The sequence below is a fragment of the Cavia porcellus genome, unplaced genomic scaffold (assembly GCF_034190915.1).
Source record: "Cavia porcellus strain 051 isolate PalLab524CR breed Dunkin Hartley unplaced genomic scaffold, mCavPor4.1 scaffold_29, whole genome shotgun sequence".
NCBI classification, from domain to species: Eukaryota; Metazoa; Chordata; class Mammalia; order Rodentia; family Caviidae; genus Cavia; species Cavia porcellus.
Window position 1 is genome coordinate 38,076,269 of NW_026947512.1, and position 19,535 is coordinate 38,095,803.

At 35.2% G+C, this 19,535-nt stretch overlaps 2 protein-coding genes across 3 annotated transcripts in view; one reads left to right on the forward strand and one right to left on the reverse strand.

Annotated features, from left to right (window-relative positions):
* The first annotated feature begins 1,841 nt into the window (after window positions 1-1,841).
* On the forward strand, window positions 1,842-7,396 carry LOC134473876 (endogenous retrovirus group K member 13-1 Env polyprotein-like). The gene is made up of 2 exons (XM_063239650.1): window positions 1,842-1,977; window positions 4,869-7,396. The coding sequence occupies exon 2, from the start codon at window positions 4,872-4,874 to the stop codon at window positions 6,954-6,956; it is 2,085 nt and encodes a 694-aa protein (XP_063095720.1). The 5' UTR covers window positions 1,842-1,977; window positions 4,869-4,871; the 3' UTR covers window positions 6,957-7,396.
* Window positions 7,397-9,112: 1,716 nt separating this feature from the next.
* The window catches only part of Tex15 (testis expressed 15, meiosis and synapsis associated), an 82,111-nt gene continuing 71,688 nt past the window's right edge, over window positions 9,113-19,535 (reverse strand). For both annotated transcript variants that reach the window (XM_063239678.1, XM_063239679.1), the window contains exons 9-11: window positions 15,321-15,379; window positions 12,909-14,110; window positions 9,113-10,908 (exon numbers count right to left, since the gene is read on the reverse strand). In XM_063239678.1, the coding sequence (XP_063095748.1) occupies window positions 10,871-10,908; window positions 12,909-14,110; window positions 15,321-15,379 (1,299 nt within the window). In that variant the 3' untranslated portion in view covers window positions 9,113-10,870. The remainder of the gene's footprint in view (window positions 10,909-12,908; window positions 14,111-15,320; window positions 15,380-19,535) is intronic.

Below are 19,535 nucleotides of genomic sequence, written 5' to 3' on the forward strand. Positions count from 1 at the left end.
GAGCCTCCGGTAGTTGCTGTTATCTGTCCGCCATGTTCTCTCGGAAGTCAAGATTCCTTATTTTAGCCCTGCCATTTTTCATAGACAGGACAGGTACCAAACTGATCAAGATGCTCCATGCGTAAGGCCCTAGTTTGATCCCTAGCACTAGGAAAAAGCAAAATCAAAAACAAAACCAAAACAAAAAATAAGAAAGTTGTATGTCCAGGAAGATATTCGTATCTGGTCTGGGCTTATAGGTGTTTCAAACCAATGATACTGGAAATTAACTGATGTTCATAAAGATAACAAGGCATAAAAATATTTTGAATCTTTCTAGATGAATTTATAAAATATTTCCTTTTATAGAGTTGACATACATACATTAGCTGAGAGGCTGGGGGCAGAGATCAGTGTCAGAGTACTTCCCTAGCATGCACAGGGGTCCTAGATTTAATCCCTACTACACCTCATCCACAACACAAAACAAACTAGATTAGCAGACACATGCACAGTACATATAAATAGAATTATCATACTGTTAGCTCAATTAGATGTCCAATAATTATCCACTGAATGGAAATGTGATTTTTAACCAAACAAGCTAAACTGACTAGTCTTTTTAACGCGTAGAATTGGCTGAAAGACCATCTTTCCAAAATATAGATTTACATTTAAAAAAAATGAAAATGTTATTCTTACCTGATAAAAAACAGACTTTAAAATTTTTTTAAATCTGTTAATGCCAACAAGTTAGAATACAGTATTTTGGCATTAGTGATGCCATAAGATGTTTCTAATGGAGACTTCCTATAAAGTAACAGATTCTTTTATGGGTGTGAGATTAAAGCACAACAGTAGTAATAAAGCAGGCAGCAAAGCTTACAGATCTAGAAATTAATAGTACTTAGAAAACATTTTATCTCCTCGTTATATTAGTAATAGAGAACACCATAGTGCCCCTGCCTTTTTTGTGGTGCTTGGGATTGAAATCAGGGCCTTTCCACTTAAGTATATTCTCCACCCTTGGCCCCTATCTCCACCTTTTTTTTAGACAGTCTCATGTAGTTTAGGCTACCACTTAACTATTAAGTCCAGGCTGGCCTCAAACTCAGTAATCCTCCTACCTCAACCTCCCCAGTGCTAGATTATAGGCATCCCCCCCAAATTTGAGACAGTATCTTGTAGTGTCACTAAATTACCAAGATTAGGCTTGAATTCAGTTTTCCTGTCTCTGTCCCTCAAAGTGCTGAGATTACCAGAATGCATCCCCCATCTAGTCATTTTTCTTTTTTCATTAACAATTGCTAACTAGGAATCTGGAGTTTATTACTTGTAGAATTATATTGATCAGAACTAATTTTAAAATGCTGAGCTTGTAGGTGTGGGGGATGAGGTGTCACTTTGTAGGCCCAACCCCCTCTAACCTGCAATTTACAATAGCCGCCCTGGTATGCGAGAAGGAGGTAGAATAGGAATGCCTGTTCTTAGTGAGCCCTCACCCTCTGGAATCCATACTGTGAGCTGGCTTTGTTTTGCAGAAGTCTTGAGGAAGTGGCTGGCCACCCTTTGTGACACTAACAGCAGACAAATTAACAACATTCTTGAGCTAATGAATTTCTTCCTGGGCTAGAGAGGTTATGAGAACTGGTTGTGATTATTTACCTCACTTAGATAGCTTTAGAATAAACATTGTAGTCTGTCACGTTGTAGCTTGCCACAAAGAATGCCTTTTCACTACTTAATTATCTGGGCTCTGTGAACTGATCGGGTTTACTATATATGAATCCTAAAATAAAGATTGTGCGTGCAGTGCAGTGCAGTGTAACGCGATGCAGACAGCAAAGGTGTCTCTCCTGTCTTTCTTTTCCAACCGCTGTACCCCCCGTGTCCCGACAAGGCGTGAGTGTGTGTTTACCTTGCCCGGAGTTCAGAGTGCCCTAGACACTCACGACAAGTGGCGCCCGAATTCAGGGACTCCGAAGGTCGCTTAGGAAGGTAAGTATAATTTTATTACGGGGAAATGGGACAATCTGCTTCTTCTCCTTTCTTAAAAATTCTTAAACATTTATTATCTATATATGGCATATCGCTCAGGTCAGCTGACTTGGATATGTGTATTGATACAATTAAAGAATATAATCCTTGGTTTCCAGATGAAGGAACTTTGGATGTAGAAGTATGGAGGAAGGCAAGGGTTAGTATAGAAAGGGCTATGCAACAGGAGGAAAAGATTCCTTTACGTTTTTGGGCTATTTGGTCGGTTGTGTACTCTTTATTAAAAGCTATGGAAGATGAACATATTGTAGAAAATCTTCAACTAGAAATTAAGCCAGTTATTCAGGAATTGCCCCTCACAGAGGAGGAGCAGAATGTAGTTCAAAATGACGCTATCGCTTTAAGTAGTGAAAAGGCGTCCAAACTAAAAGTAAAATCCACTACAGCCGACTCAGCTTTAGCTGCCGCAGCAATATCAAATTATGACAATCGCCCAATTTTACAGGCTATACAACATTTAACACAAGAGGTGAAACAACTCTCCGTTAAGCAAAACCCGCCTATAGTTCCCTCTGCACCTCCTCCATCTAACCCTAATTGGAGTAAAGCCAAGCTAGCTTTGGCTGATCTACCAAAATTAGGGGATTCTGATGAGGAAAAGCCTGCCTTTGCTTTCCCTGTAATCAGGCCACAGCCAATAGATGGAGAGGCAGTTCCCCCTAGATGGGAAGCATTTAATATGGATGATTTAGCAAAATTAAAAAAGGCTGTAACCCTTTATGGCCCTCAGGCTCATTACACTAGAGAATTAATAACATCGGTAGCAGATCACTATGGTAATCTTGCTCCTTATGATTGGAAAGCCTTGGCCAAAATTCTTTTAAAGGAGCCAGAATATTTACAGTGGCACATGTGGTTTATGGAAGGTTGTGCGAAAAAGGCAAGACAAAAATGCTGATATAGTGATAGAAATGTTTTAAAAGATATTTTAAAAACTTTACCTCAATATTTTTCTCCGTTTGGACTTGTAATAGCACAGGATAAAATTCAAAAGGAAGAAGTTAGTCATTATTTGGGATATATTCTTACTAGACAAAAGGTGATTCCACAAAAAATGTCTATTAGGAGAGATAAGTTATCCACTTTAAATGATTTTCAAAAATTATTAGGGGATATTAATTGGCTTCGTCCCACACTAGGTATCCCTACCCATGCATTACAACATTTGTTTGCTACTCTACAGGGCTCTTCAGATCCATCCAGCCCTCGTTCTTTAACAGCAAAAGCAGAGCAAGAATTACAGTTTGTAGAACAACGAATTAAGGATGCATTTTTAATTAGGATTGATCCTAAATTGCCTCTAACTTTATATATTATTAATACTTTTCAATATCCCTCTGCAGTTTTAGGTCAAAATGCTATGCCAGTAGAATGGGTATTCACTAAAACTAAGCAATCTAAAAATGTTATGCCTTATATTGACATGGTTGCAGCTTTAATTATGAATGGTAGAGCTCGTTCTATAACTTTGATAGGAGAAGATATAAACAATATAGTTATCCCTTTAACTAAGGAACAATGGGAATATTTGTTGTCAATTACTGAAACCTTACAAATTGCTTTAGCAGATTTCATGGGAACTTTTTCATATCATTTTCCTAAAAGTAAATTATGGGATTTTTTTAGACGTCAACAATTTGTGGTTAATACCTTATTAGCTGTACAGCCAATTCCACAAGCTTTGACTATATTTACAGATGGATCTAAAAATAAAGCTGCATATTGGACTCAAAAATCTTACTGGGTACGTCAGACAAATTTTAACTCTGTACAACAAAATGAACTTTTTGCTATATTACAAGTGTTTTTAGATTTTCATAACCAACCTATTAACATTATAGCCGATTCAGCCTATTCTGTTGGAGTAGTGACAAATATCTATTCAGCTGTGTTATATTCTAATAAGCCTGCTTTATTGTCTTTATTTCAAAATTTACAAATACATGTTCAAAAAAGAAATCATTCTTATTTTATTACTCATTTACGTTCTCATTCTCAGTTACCCGGACCATTAGTATCAGGTAACAATGCAGTGGATTCCTTAGTTATGTTCACCACACCCGTTGAAGAACATCAATTTAATCATGCAAATGCAGGACATTTGCATCTTAAATATAAGATACCTTTTACAAAAGCTAAACAGATTGTAAAAGCTTGCCCTATTTGTAGACCATTACATTTAAGAATTATTCCCGCAGGTGTCAACCCTCGAGGAATTCAACCTAATGAGTTATGGCAAATGGATATTACACATGTACCTTCTTTTGGTCGGCTTTCTTATGTACATGTAGTTATTGATACCTATTCTTCATTTCTATGGGCTACTGCTCAACAGGGAGAATCCACTAAAAATGTTATTGTACATTTATTGGAGACTTTTGCAGTTATGGGAATTCCTTCTAAAATCAAAACAGATAATGGACCTGCTTATACTAGCAAAACATTTAAACAATTTTGCGATCTCCATAATATTATTCATATTACAGGGATTGAATATAACCCCCAGGGTCAAGCTATTGTTGAAAGAGCACATGGCACTCTTAAGTTGCAAATTAAAAAATTAAAAAGGAGGAGTCAGGAGGATATTCAGATACCAATACTGTTTAAATTGCAAAACAGTCCAAAAACATTACTGCATCAAGCATTGTTTATTTTAAATTTTCTCAATTTACCACAAGGTGAAATATTAACTAGAGCTGAAAAACATTTTGAACAGCAACAACAGCCCTTTGTGATTAATGAACCTATTTGGACTAAAACAGCTCCAGAGGCTGAATGGGAGAGGGGCACATTGCTCTATAAGGGGAGAGGTTTTGGTTATATCTCCACAGAAAATGGAATTCAGCAGTGGGTCCCTGGACGATGGATCAGGATCCGCGCCTCCAGACCCTGTTCGCCAGCCCCGGAGACAACTCCCCAAGGAACCGGAACCGTGCCTTCAGAAGCGAGCACGAAACCAGCTAGAGGCTGAGGATGCTGAGCTTGTTCCTATCGCAGCCATGGCCAGATTAAAGCTAAGAAAATCCCGCCGCTCACAGCGACCAAATTTAAATCCCCTCCCTACATGGGGACAATTAAAGAAATTGACCATAGAAGGGCAACGGCTTGTCCTTCAAGCAGGAAAGCCTTTAAACCCTGAAAACTTGTTTTTAGCTTTATGTGCCTTGCTCACTGTTGCGTCGGGGACTGAGGTACCTCCGCATTCGTACTGGGCATATATTCCAAACCCCCCTTTATTAGAACCTGTAAAATGGGGAACTAGTGATATTTTACTTTATACCACACCTAGAGAAATTTTGTCAGCACCGTGGGCTGATTTAACCCCCCACAATCAAGATGATGGGACATTATTCAATTTTACTTATTATGGTAATCAAAGGCCTATTTGCATTGGGGAACCGCCTTGCATCCCTCTGGGATGGCAGTATTGGATTCAACATGGAATAAAAGCAGGCAACAAAAGAACAAGGCTTCAAGCCTTGGCTGCTCAAACCTTTAATGTTACCTGGAGAAATTTAACAGCACCTGATACAAATACATTTCCTGTATGCCCTGAATTCACTTATAAAAATATTTCTTATAATCCCATAATTTGGCAACTATGTATGGGAAAATTTGCTAAAAATATTGATGGGTATATTATTTGGGGACCATTTGGAAAATTCGTTAATGGATGTGCTGAATGGAATGAGACAAGATGTAATCTCTCTGTTGTGTATAGTCTTCCAGATCCAAAGAAAATAACTGACGGAGCTCCTATATTTCATCAAAAGACGGCTCTCTTGTGGTGGGGAGATGGTGGAATCGCTAACCCTGCTGTTGCAGCCGAAGAATACCCTCATCACCTTCAAAATCATATTTGGAAGATCCCAGCCGCTATGCAACCTGTAACCTTGTACAATGTTTCATATTCAGGGACTAGTCGATCTGTATCTACTAATTATAATTTTACTAGGTTTAAAATGTATAATATTACTGTTTGTGCACCTCTGCCTTATGTCTTTTTAGTGGGAACTTTTAATTTTACACATTTTTCTTGTACTTGTTTAAATTGTCAATTGTTTACATGCTTAAATAGCACACTAAATTTCACTAAGCCTTATACAGTTATGCTGTTACAACAAAAAACTCATATTTGGTTGCCTGTAAATTTAACTCGACCTTGGTCTCAAGACCCAGTAATTTCTGTTACTACTGAATTTTTTAAACATCTGTTAAAACGTACAAAAAGATTTATTGGAATAGTGGTTGCTATACTGTTAAGTCTGATAACTGTAGCCTCCCTAGCAGCAGTCTCAGGAATAGCTTTACAAACCTCTTTGCAAGAAAAACATGTTGTAGAATTATGGCATGAAAATTCTCATGAACTTTGGTTAACTCAGTGGCAAATAAACGCCAGACTACAACAACAAATAGACCTCCTTAAACAAACAGTTGAATGGATGGGTAGAAAAATATTGGCTCTTCAGCATCAAGTGTTTTTAAAATGTGATTGGAATTCAACTACTTTCTGTATAACCCAACGACCTTATAATCAAACAGAACATGAATGGGAAATGATTAGAATGTATCTAAATGGAAACACCTCTGCCCAGGAGGAAATAGAATCTTTGCATAATCAAATTGACAAGGATTTTGCAAAGCAAAATGATGATGAATCCCTAGCACAATTCGCGCAATTGCTTGCTCAATCTTTGAAAGGATTAGATTCCAAAGGAATCTGGCAGAGCATAACCCACACTTTTAGTGGCATGGGACTTAGTTTAATTATAGTTCTCATTGCCATAGTTCTTGTGTATTTTTACTGCATAAGACGAAATACTATTAATAACCTGATCTTATGGAAATTGTTGTTAAAAAATAAAAAGGAAGGAAGTGTGGGGGATGAGGTGTCACTTTGTAGGCCCAACCCCCTCTAACCTGCAATTTACAATAGCCGCCCTGGTATGCGAGAAGGAGGTAGAATAGGAATGCCTGTTCTTAGTGAGCCCTCACCCTCTGGAATCCATACTGTGAGCTGGCTTTGTTTTGCAGAAGTCTTGAGGAAGTGGCTGGCCACCCTTTGTGACACTAACAGCAGACAAATTAACAACATTCTTGAGCTAATGAATTTCTTCCTGGGCTAGAGAGGTTATGAGAACTGGTTGTGATTATTTACCTCACTTAGATAGCTTTAGAATAAACATTGTAGTCTGTCACGTTGTAGCTTGCCACAAAGAATGCCTTTTCACTACTTAATTATCTGGGCTCTGTGAACTGATCGGGTTTACTATATATGAATCCTAAAATAAAGATTGTGCGTGCAGTGCAGTGCAGTGTAACGCGGTGCAGACAGCAAAGGTGTCTCTCCTGTCTTTCTTTTCCAAGCGCTGTACCCCCCGTGTCCCGACAAGGCGTGCGTGTGTGTTTACCTTGCCCGGAGTTCAGAGTGCCCTAGACACTCACGACATGTAGGTATCAATAACTTTAATTTTCTTAAAATTTTATTTTTAAAACTGCATGGACAATTGAGAACTTGCCATGCTATATTGTATGAACTTAAAATGTACTGTGCCTATAAAAATATTTAATGACTTTAAACTACTTTACATGTCTGAATATAAATTTTGTTTCTCCACAACTACCCCACTGGTCTCTTATTTTGAAGCCCTAAATCATCGCTCTAATGTCTTTAGAGAAGATTCTAACCAGAATGACCTCAACCAATAATTTAGGATTATGAACAGATTTAAAAAGCGCATCTCATGTGGTTAAGAAGGGTAATATGCATTGGAAAACAGAGCTCAAAAAGACTCTTTTTTTTTTTGTGCTGGGGATCAAACTCATGACCTTGTGCTTGTGAGGCAGGCACTTAGGCCACTAAGCTAAATCTCTGGCCCCTCTAGTGATCTTGACAATGATGTTAAAGATACATGAGACTGCTAAATGAAACTGTCCTGCAAAATATGGTTATTAAAATGTTATATTACATGGTTGACATTTACATATATCCTCTATATCCCTAGAAATTTATTTTGTATCTTTTTGAGACAGGGTCTCATTGTGCAGTTCAGTTGGGCTCACTTTGTAGCCTTGCGTCTTGAACTTGCAACAATCCTCTTGCCTCAGCCTGCTGAGGGCTGGGATTACAAGAGTGTGTCACCATGCCTGGCCCTAGAAGTTTATCAATTTACCAAAATAATATTTTCAAGAGGAATTTTCTTGTTATGAAAATGAGGCAAAGCCTTACATTTAGTTTGAGTCTTTCCCTGAACATCTCAGTTTATGTTACCTAGTCATTCTTTACTCCATTAAAGACACTCATAGTTTAATGATGAGTATGTTCAGATGATTAGGCCATGAAATAAATTGGTTGCTAAATGGGAAATTGTGTATAGTGTGTATGATATTCAAAAGAAATGGTCAGAGAAAATTCCAACTTGATGATTTTACTCATTTAACTCTTACATGTAATATTGTAACTACAGTACTGTACAGTATATCAGCAAAAATCACAGTACTGTATACTATACAAAAAAACACAGTAAGGGTCTGTAAAAAAGATATACAGAAGTGTATTGTAAACAAACAAACCAGGAAGTAAGTCCAAGTAGAGGATCACAAGTTTGAACAGTCTTTAAACAAAAGGTTGAGGGCCTGGCATTTAGCTTAGTGGCATAAGTTTCTGCTTGGCAAGTGTGAGGTCTTGTGTTTGATCCCCTGTACCAAAACAAACAAACAAACAAACAAACAAACAAACCAATGAACAGAAAAAAACAAGTAGGTTGCGATATGAGGAAATCTGTACTTTGTTAATGACTGTGTAAACCAAGGACCACACATTTTTCGCATTTTTTTCTTTTCATTGGTTCTAGAGATTAAATACAGGAGCACTCTCACTGAGCTATGTACATCTCCAGTGCTTTTTACTTTTTGAGACAAGGGTCTCACTGAGTTGCCTACATTGATCTTTAACTTGTAATTCTCCTGTAACCGTCTCTAAAATAGTTAAGATCTCATAGATATATACCACTGCAAGTAGACTTTTTCTCATTTTTCAAGAAACGCAAGGACAGGAAAAAAAGGAAAATACCTCTGAAATTAGAAGACACACACTTTATTCAGATAATTCAAGTTCCAAAACAACACTTCTAAACAAGCCAGCTTTTTTCTTTTATGATGTTTATTCAGTTTTATTTTTTACTTAATGTTAAAATCAAAGCATATACTTGAGGGATGAAAAAGGAAAACACTTCAGGGTTCTGAATTTTGTCAAAGTATAGGTTTTTTAAAAAAGAAATAAAATAACATCATTGAGACATTATCAACAGAATCTGAAAGTTGTTGAAGAGTACTTAATTAGAACATTTGACTTTTGGTTTAACAGAGTATAGTTTCTTTTGTAGAACCGAGGGTTGAACCCCGGGCATTATGCATGGCAGGCCAAAGGCTCTATCACTGAGCTACATCCTCAGCCTCAGAAAGATTAATAAACTTTGTGACATCTTTCCATAAACAAACAAGTGAAACAGCTGAGACAAAGTAATTTCTTGAATAACAGTTAATGTTAATTGCTTTCATACCTGGTTCATGAAACCTGACTTCAAACAACTTTTAAAAAAATATTTTACTATTGTTTTAAGTCTATTGTCTTTTCATTTCTTTATCTTTCAATTACAGTTCTGTGCTTGAATTTCTTCTTTTAAACAGCTGTGTTGTTAATAAATCCAGACTTTCATCCTATTTGGTTAATCTCAGTCCTTCTGAATTGAAAAACAAGTTACTCCACATTAAACGTAGCAAAATTAATGTCTGTGCTAGATAATAAAATTTCCTAATAAAACTTTGAGGAAAATTTTAAGCTTGGCTATCTCTTTAGATTTAACCAATGCAAACCTCTTGTCCCATTTTAAGGCTTACTAGCAGTTGAAAAAGATTCATTCAGTTCCGAGGGATTTTTCTGACTGGTATCTTAGAACAAGAATGGTTGAGTGAGAAAGGTAACACATGAAGAAAGATGTTGCTCAAGGCATATTTGCACACTACCATCCTATTATCCTATGATGATTACTACTAAGAAATTTTTTACTTTTGCAAAATGTGGAAAAAACCTCACTATAACCAGAATATTGCAGCATTATTTAAATTATTATAATACAGCTGAATTGCATAAATACAAACATTTCCTAAAAGTTATTAAAAGAACAATTTAAGTTATAAAATACATATTTGTATTTTGTATATAAAATACACATATAAAAGAAAAATTGTGGGAAGAATGCTTATAGAAAGTCATTGAATGTGCTTTAATTCCTACATAATTAGAACTGTTTCCAAATAAGAAATTTCAAAATCATTCAATGAAACTGAAAATATGTGAACCAATATTTTGTTTAAAAATATAAGTAAAAATAGTAAAAAATTAAAGGCATTTGCTATGAAATTGTAAAATATATCAGTAAAGGGTAAAGATTTATGAAATTACTGGTCTGTTGGCCAGTTCAAGAAAGAAGATTCTTTTACAGCTCAATAAAATGGCAAAATAAACTATGTATTAAAAAACAAAAACCTAGTTTGAAATATTTTATTACTACCGCTAACCTTAATCTTATCAACTCCTCAATTAACTCCTTTCAGAATTACCTGGAAAAAACTTTGATATTTCAGATGTTACAAATTAATTTCCTGTTATCTTAAGCGATGTATTATTGCACTTACACATTTTACAAAGGGCTATCATGTTTATAAGCCACAGTTCTATACATATAAATGATAGATATTAAAATAAAAATATGTAGATAAACACTTGGAAAAAACCTGTTAAATATACTTTATTTCAGTAGAAAGAGTATTTTCAGTGTCTTGGCTGAAAAGGTTGCTGTTGCCATGGAGCTGGAAGAAAAACCCACAGAGATTTTAGACAAGATAAATGATGTAGGCTAATGATATATAATTGCAAAGTAGAAAGAATCTAAGAGTACTTTAGAGCCAAAGAGATCAGCGTTGATAATTACACACCCTGCCCTTTGCTATCTATAGGATCCTGGGAAATTTATTTAAGACTCTCTGAAGAGTAGTTTCCCAACTGGTAAAAAAGCAATATCCCTGTGTTTCCCTTAGGTATTCTGTGATAATTAAATGTTAATAAAGAACATAATGTACTTGGCACACAGGGCTCAATTTAAGCACTCTTCTTTAGCTCCATTTTCTAGTATTTAATACAAGCACGTTGAACAAAGCAGTGACATGGCTCAGAGATGTTTACATCTTTTTAAGAATTCACTGAATGTAAGTGTGAGATGATCTCTACGGATCATTTGCACTTCTGAAAACTAGATGTGTTTAAAATATTGTAATGCCTTACAATTTTTGAGATAGCCTTTTGCACACTTTAAATAACTTTTTTCTTTTATTTCCACTGGATTGATATAATCAAAGAGGTAGTAAGATTTAAAGTCACACCTACACTTAATTCCAGAATGTTTTTTAGATATCACAAACAGCTTAACTACTTAAAATATGGAAAGCTCAAATAAAGCCTTTATGAAAGAATTAAACTCAAGATTTCCTATTTGAGAAATTAAGGTACACTATACTTTTTCTCAGGTAAAAAATTTCTGTCCAGCTTAAACTCATTTTGTGGGACAGGGAGGGAAGGAAAAGATAAATAGATTGCTACACTATTATCCAATTTTATTAAGTGAGAGAAGTGCACAAGAAATACCAAAGTACCAGAGGGACTGTCAAATGGGAGAATAGTAAGGTCAGTGATACCGGAAAATAGAAGTGGGTGCAGTGGCAAATGAGGCTGGATATGTGGGATGTGAACAGCTCTGCTTTTCAAGCTAAAGTATATGAATTTTAGTTAGGTTATAAGATTTCTTAATCAGAAATAGAAGTATGTTAGGCTGAGAATACAGCTCAGTGTTTTAGGGCTTGCCTAGCATACTCTGAGTTCAAGCTCTAGCACTTCTGTTCTTCAAAACAGTCTGCTTCTGTTTGTAGTCAGACTAATAGTGTCTAAGTAATTTTTTGTACTGGACTTATTTGTTAACAGTCGACAGGATTTGAAACTGTTTAAAAGGAATTTTCTTGAATTTCTTTAAGGTATTAACAGATGTCACCTTTATTTAAAAAGTACATGTTATCTGATGGAAGAATATCTGAGTGTAATTATTGTTTCTGTAGAATAATTATTTTAGAATTTTGCTTTAAGTCTGATAAATGCATATTTTGATTTAATTAAAAACTTATATACTAATTTTATTTAATAGAATCTTGTGTTCAGAGAAAAAAATTTTCCAGAGGCAAAATACCAAGTTCTACCAACATGTTTCAATTAACATCATTCACTTGCACCAGGATACTGCATTTTGTTAATACATTGAAAGAAGAAAAAGATTTGATTTTATATGACATTTCCTTTTGCTGCTTGATTTTTTAAAGCAAATTTTGTCTCCAATTATCAAGATAGTTTATGTTTCAAAGTATGAAATCTTGAAAATTCAGAACTACACATATGCCTGATTATCACCTGGGGGTGGTCAGGTTAAAATGTTGGCATTTATGTACATTTATGTGATACAGTTTTAAAAGTGTCATGTCATTAAAAACTTTTATAAATCCTTCAGTGATTGTATTATTGTATGAATCAAAATATAATTTACTTAACTATACCCTGAGATTTTAAGGATGTATTTGATATGACCAGCTCTTTTTCTCTAATCTTTGACAATCAAATTTGCAGTTAATAATGCAATTCAATTGTCTGCTATATGAACAAATCTATAAATATGCACAGAAAAATGGCTGATATACACAATCAGTTAATTCCATTTACATAAACGTAAAAACTTACAAGAGATTCAAATGTTAAAACTTATATGACTCACCATAAATCCAAGAAGCTTCTGGCAGCACACCTGGAGTAGGAGGATAAGGGTAAACAGCTTGTGGTAATGGCTGATAAGAAGCATATTGTGAAACAATTGGTTGCTGAAAATAAGAAATAGGCATCTGGTACGGAAAATATCCACTTGCTGGCACAAAGGCATTTGTTTGTGGCTGATGGGTAAAGTAACTGAAATATTGAGAGTATAGAAGATTAGAATGTGTGTTTTGGACAGTACTTGTAAGTGTGGTCAATATTCCAGGAGGAGGTGACTGTGCTTCATATGATGTTAGCCCTTGGTATGTATGGGTAATGGCATTGCCATTGCTGCTGCTGTAATGATAGATGCACCAAGCATAGTATGGAGTTCCCAGTGAATTATCAGAAGAATTATATACTGAGGCACAGGTAGACTGTGGAAATTCATCCCAGTATGTGGCAGCTTTCTGAGTTAGGACTTTTGGATTCTCTACATCCTGCTGTTCAGAAGAGGAATATTCTGTTGTTTGATTTACATGAGGGGTTAAACTTCCAGACGCTCCAAAAGGTACAGGACTGGGACTTAATGTATCAAGAATTCTTCTCTGGATATATAAAGGTTCTGGAAAACCGACACATGTGGACTTATTAATAGATGAATCTAACACCTCATTATCTTGATGTTCTAAGGCCATCTCACTTATTTCTAGGTTGGTATGTATATCCCCTGCAGAATGAGAAATAGGATCTGAGAGCAGTAATGAGTTAGACACAAGAGAGTCATCAGTTGCTGACTTTATGTTTAAAAGACAAGTTTGTCGTGCAGGATCTGGGAGATTCTTAGGAAGTTTCTGTGAAGGCGTATCTTGGTCTTTCGACAAAATGCCATTTATACTTTTCTGGTCACAAGTTGCAAAAGCAGCATAATCTTTTCTATAACTTTTTGCTTCAGGAGCTCCAAAATTCACAGTTCTTTTCTTTATGCTATTTAAATTTTCCTGTTGTTCAATGAGATGTTTTGAGACATGGTGTGAACTATTAGTTAAATCTATTTTGCTTTTTGACTCTGATGTCCCAGTGTCTTGGGGGTTCTTTAAAGGCGGAAGTGAGTCACTTAGTGATGTCTGCATTTCATCCCTTTCTGGAGATACATAGTTTCTTTTCAGATTTTCAGATGACCTGGATCTTACTTTGTTTTCACCCTTGGGATGAGATCTTGTAGTCCTATTAACAACAGATAAACAACTTTATAGACTCAAAACTTTTTTGGTGAAGGAGACTGAACTCAGGGCCTCATGCATGTTAGGCAAGCACTCTATATCTGCAATCAATCAAATTTTAACTGAAATTTGTATTTAAAAGGTTTTTTTTTTTTTTTTGGTGGTACTGGGGATCAAACTCATGACCTTGCACTTGCCAGGGCTAAATCCCTGGCCCTCAAGGCTTTTTTTTTGTGTTTTTTAAAGATGATTTCTTGACATTTGCTGATTTTATTAAGAGTATACAGGAAACTTTTCTTGCTTGGAGTTTAGATACTTTTTCTGCTGAAGATGATACAACACTCTGCATTTTAAATGTATTACCAACACTGTAAAATTAATAGTTCTGTGCTCTAATATTTCCTTGAACTTTTAAAAGTAGAAAACTGGGCTGGGGACATAGTTCAGTGGCAGAGAACTTGCCTAGCATGTTTGAGGCCTTGAGTTTGATCCCTAGCATCCCCCACCCCCAATACACAGTAAAAAGTAAGAAACCATCATTACTAATTGGTGGTTTCTAATTTATATACCTAGATCACACTGGTGATTTTCATTACTTGTAAATAACCACACACACAGGTTATAATTATCAGCTGTGGATTACCAACTCCCTACCAAAGATGTTTTATAATAAAGCAGACCTCCAAAATTTCTTGCCCAGTAAATATCCTTGGCACTTTTACCTAAGACAGTATTAAAGCAGGCTGACAGAAGCCAGTGTCCTGTTTCATAGGAGCACAAAGCCTATTATGAACCTCAAATGCAAGGTTTCACATTACTTATAAAAACTTTAAGCCTGATGATCTGAGATAGAGCTGAGGCAGTGATGCTGTTGGCTGTTGGAGAGTTTAAGAACAGATTAAGAGGCTTTATAGTGTTGAATTGTAAAATTATTTTATTATATATTAAATGTAATAACAAAGTGCACAATTAAGTGTAATGTGTTTGAATCCTCCTGAAACTACCCTGCCTGCTCAGTTTGCTGAAAATCACCTTCCACAAAACCAGACCTTTGTGCCAAACAGACTGGGAACCACTGAGTTACAGAATACAGCCCAACTTTGTTCACAGGCTCACTGCAAACACTGTACATATAATAAGAAACACATGATACAACAGAATAATATAATTGCTTTTTTCTTCTTTCTATTTACCTAATTTTGTTTAGCTCTTACCTTAGATACCGGAGCACTGCCTTCTCTCTGTTGATACCTGAGGCATGGTTCATGTTAATCTATGTTTAAAAAATACAAAGAAAACTTCCATTAGTGATGATAAAAATAAAATACAAATGTTAATCTCATTCTAAAAAATTGACTCTGTTGGACTTCCCATATTTCATATTTGAAGACTTTTTTAAAAACTGCAATATGGTTCTTACCTAAAACTAATCTTAGGAGTCAATTTATGACTAGTTTATTCAGCATTATTCAGTCATTGAGACCCATCAGTTCTTTAAATAATTTCTATTAAATATAAGTTGAATATTTCTATTTGAAAATGACCCCACACCCAAAACTTGAGTGCCAATATGACACCAGAGTGGAATATGCTACACCAGGAAACTTCAATGCACAAGATTATTTAAAAAACTAAAAAAACTACCATCAGGTTATGTGCATATGTACATGAAACATTAATTTTTGTTTAGATTTTGTCTTGTCACCAAAATATCTCACTATGCATGTATTCAAAAACCTGAAAAAAAAACAAAGCCTAAAACATCTCAGATCCAAAGCATTTTAGATAAAGGATACTCTCAACCTGTATAACATTTTTACTTTTTCTATGATCAGTACTCTCGTGAACTGCAGCTGTTTAATATTTCTAACTATATTCAGAATTTCCTTATCTTTTAAATCACTAAAGCTATGTATTTCACGACATTACACTTTGGTATATACAGAGTGAAATTCAAACTCCTTAGGCCTATATTTAAAACACATTATATGTAGTCTGAAATTACTACCACCTCCTTTTTGTTGATGTGAGAGACAAAATACAAGACTTTGCATATAATAAACACTGAGTTAAAACCCCAGTTCTATGAACTACCTATTTCATTCTAACTAGCTTCTGCTAACCAAGTTAAATTTTAAACTATCTCCACAGTAGTAAATAGTGTGTCTTACTTTATTTTTACTTTTATCTGGTAACATATTTTCCTGTCATGCACAGGTTTGGGTCTGTGTTCTTCCACAGATAAACCTAACAATCTAAGCCTTTTTTTTTTTGCAGTACTCAGGCATGCTAGGCAAGTGTTCTGCTTCTTAACTATAAACCCAGCTCTACTAATCTTGAAAACAGATTCTTACTATGTTTCTGGCTTCAAATTATGATCCTCCTCTCTTAGCCCTTGGACAGCAAGCATGTGACACCATGCCCAGTTCCCAAATCATTTTTCTAGTATTACGCTCACTTTATTCTTAATGTGTAGTAGTACCTTCTGCTCTCAGGTCGTGGTTATTTATTAACCACTTTGCTATAAACAAAATGGAACAGGTGATGACTGATAAAAATCCAAAGTGTTCTTGTATTCTAATAACCCACAGAGGAAAAAAATGTATGTATATGTATTACTATTAACCTAAAATCAAAACTGATCAAAGATCTAAATATTAAAAGAGAAACACTTAACCTGCTGTAAGACAAAACAGGTAAAACTTCGTAATCATAGAGTAGGCAAGGATTTTCTGAACAGAATCCAAATTGCACAAGTAACATTAAAGTATCAACAAATAGGATTATATCAAATTTAAAAAAAGCTAGTAACAGCAAAGAAAACAACTCACAGAATGAACCACCAGCCTAAAAAATGGGGAAAACCTTGTTATTTACACCTTAGACAGAGGACTAATATCTAGAATATATAAGGAACTAAAAAAAATTAGATCCCTCTAAAGTGTAAGATTACAAAAATGGGCAACTAAAATGAACACACTTCTCAGAAGTACAAATGGAGAACAGATGAAATGTGTTCAACACCCTGACCATTAAAGAAATGCAAATTAAAACACTGAAACTCTATCTTATTCTAGGAAGAAAGGCTATATAAGAAATCAGTTAACACTTTTGCACATGTGCAATGGGACATTCTGGAAGCTCTTAGTTCTTGGTGCACTTCCGTGTGGGGTAGTGACATGAAGCGTTTGGGGGATGGTTTAAAAAGGGCAAGACTGGTTTCTTGGTTCATAGGAAAGAGTAAATTTTTAGATAACCTGAGTGCAGGGTAACTTGTTGCCTAGAAATCAAGGAAGAACCTGAAGGTCCTTCTTGCATTTTCCAGCCTTATGTCAGTTTCCAGCTGCCCTGGTTAAAAATCTACTGATGACCAGCTAAGCACCACAGGTGACATGCAGGGACAAGAACCAACTCTGTCTCTGCTATCTAAAGAGGCCAAGATTTGACTCATGATGTTATCTCTATTCCATGGAGGTACTGTCTCAGAAGTTTTGAGAAGAATCAGTGACATTCCAAGCTGTGGCCGTGGACTTCACTTCAGAGGAGTGGCATCTACTTGATTATGATCAGAAAATACGGTATTGGGATGTGATGCTGGAAAATTTGAGAAACCTAATTTCAGTGGATCCTGAGAACTCAAGAAGGCAGACCTGAGCTACGCGATACATTTGCCTCACACTTTGTCCCCACATTTGTGTTTTTCTGTGAACAGAACATCCAGTTACTAAAACAGATGTGATTTTCAAAGTAGAGCAAGGACACGAGTTGTGGAAGGTGGGAAAAGATAATCTAAATTGGAGCTATACAGAAGTTTTCTGCCTACTTGGCGAACTAGAGAGAAAGAAAGGAAGCAGAGAATTTTCTGAACCAAGATATGTTTACCATCCTGAAAACATCAATGAGGAAGTCCAAAGTTGTAACTGGAGCATGAGTAGAATTTCTTCAAGACAAAAAACATGAAGATGAGTCAAATGGAAAAGAGTTTGCTTATGCTTTCTTATAGTAAGAGAATTATGGAGAAAACTGTTATGAGCATTGTAGAAATGTCCTCCAAAATATGTTTCACCTCATCAGACCTTAAAAAAATTGTACAACATAACAAAGGTTTGTATGTCATTAATTCAGAAGCCTTAAAAAAAGGAGTCTTGTCTCATTAGACATGAAAACAGGTAGAGAGGAAGAAAATAGGCCTTTGAATGCAATGATTACGGGAAAATAAGAAGAGGGGACTCTTTCGGTTTATCAAAAGTTCACAGTAGAGACACATCCTTTGAATGCAGAGATTGTAAGAAAACTAAGTATAAAAGAAAGATCTTTTGGGCACAGTCAGTGTGGGAAGCATTCACTTTACTGATATGTGAAGTCTCATGAGCATGAGAAATTCAAATGTAAGGAATGTGGGAGAATCTTCAAGTATCATTCAGCCTTTTGAAAACATACTAAAGACATACAGAAAAGAAATTCTACTGTGACAAAGCTTTTGCTGACTCATCAGTGCTGATTCTTCATGAAAAACTTTAGAGGTGAGAAATCCCATAGATATACTGAATAAAGAAGTCTTATTTCCTTAAACATTATTTCATTTACACAATAAAGCAAATAATTGTGCTATTTGGGAAATTCTATAAATAGAAAACTCATCTCATTTTCCATCTAAGGAGACAAAAGAATGAACTATAAGAAAATTTAAATACCTTGTAGCAAACAGCTTACTGGGAGAAAAAAATATCTATCGAATGAACGTGAAAAAGCATGTCCTGAAAATTATAGTTTCAAGTGGTATTACTGATTTTATGAAAAGATCACAGAAAAGTTTGAGCTATAAATAATCTTACTGTACAATATAAAGCTTAGGAAATGGTGAAAAATTGCACATTATGGCTTCAGATTGAATTTATATATACTATTCTTGATTTGTGATTTTTATATAAATTACTGAAATTCCTATATTGTTTAAAATGAGTAACTATAGGTGTGAAATATATTCTATGAACATTATATAAAATTATGTATATAGAGTTGAGGATGTAGCTCAGTAGTAGAATACCATCTAGCAGATATGAGGCCTTTAGACTCCCTGTATAAAAATACATATATATCCATAATGATGATGGTTTTACAACACTGTGAATATACATAGTGCCAATGAACTGTAGTCTTAAAAATGGTTAAAATAATAAATCTTATATTTTACATAATAAAAAAATCAGTAACAAATGCTGTTAAGGTTGCAGGGGAAATAATCCTTCTATACTGTTGGTGGAAAAGTAAACTAATATAACCATTATGGAAATCAGTATGGAGACTCCTCAAAAAATTAAAACTAGAAATTCTATTTAACTCAGCTATTCCTCTTCAAGGTACCTTCCTGTAAGCATAAAAGACATTATATTACAGTGGTATATGTATATCCATGTTCACAGCAGCGC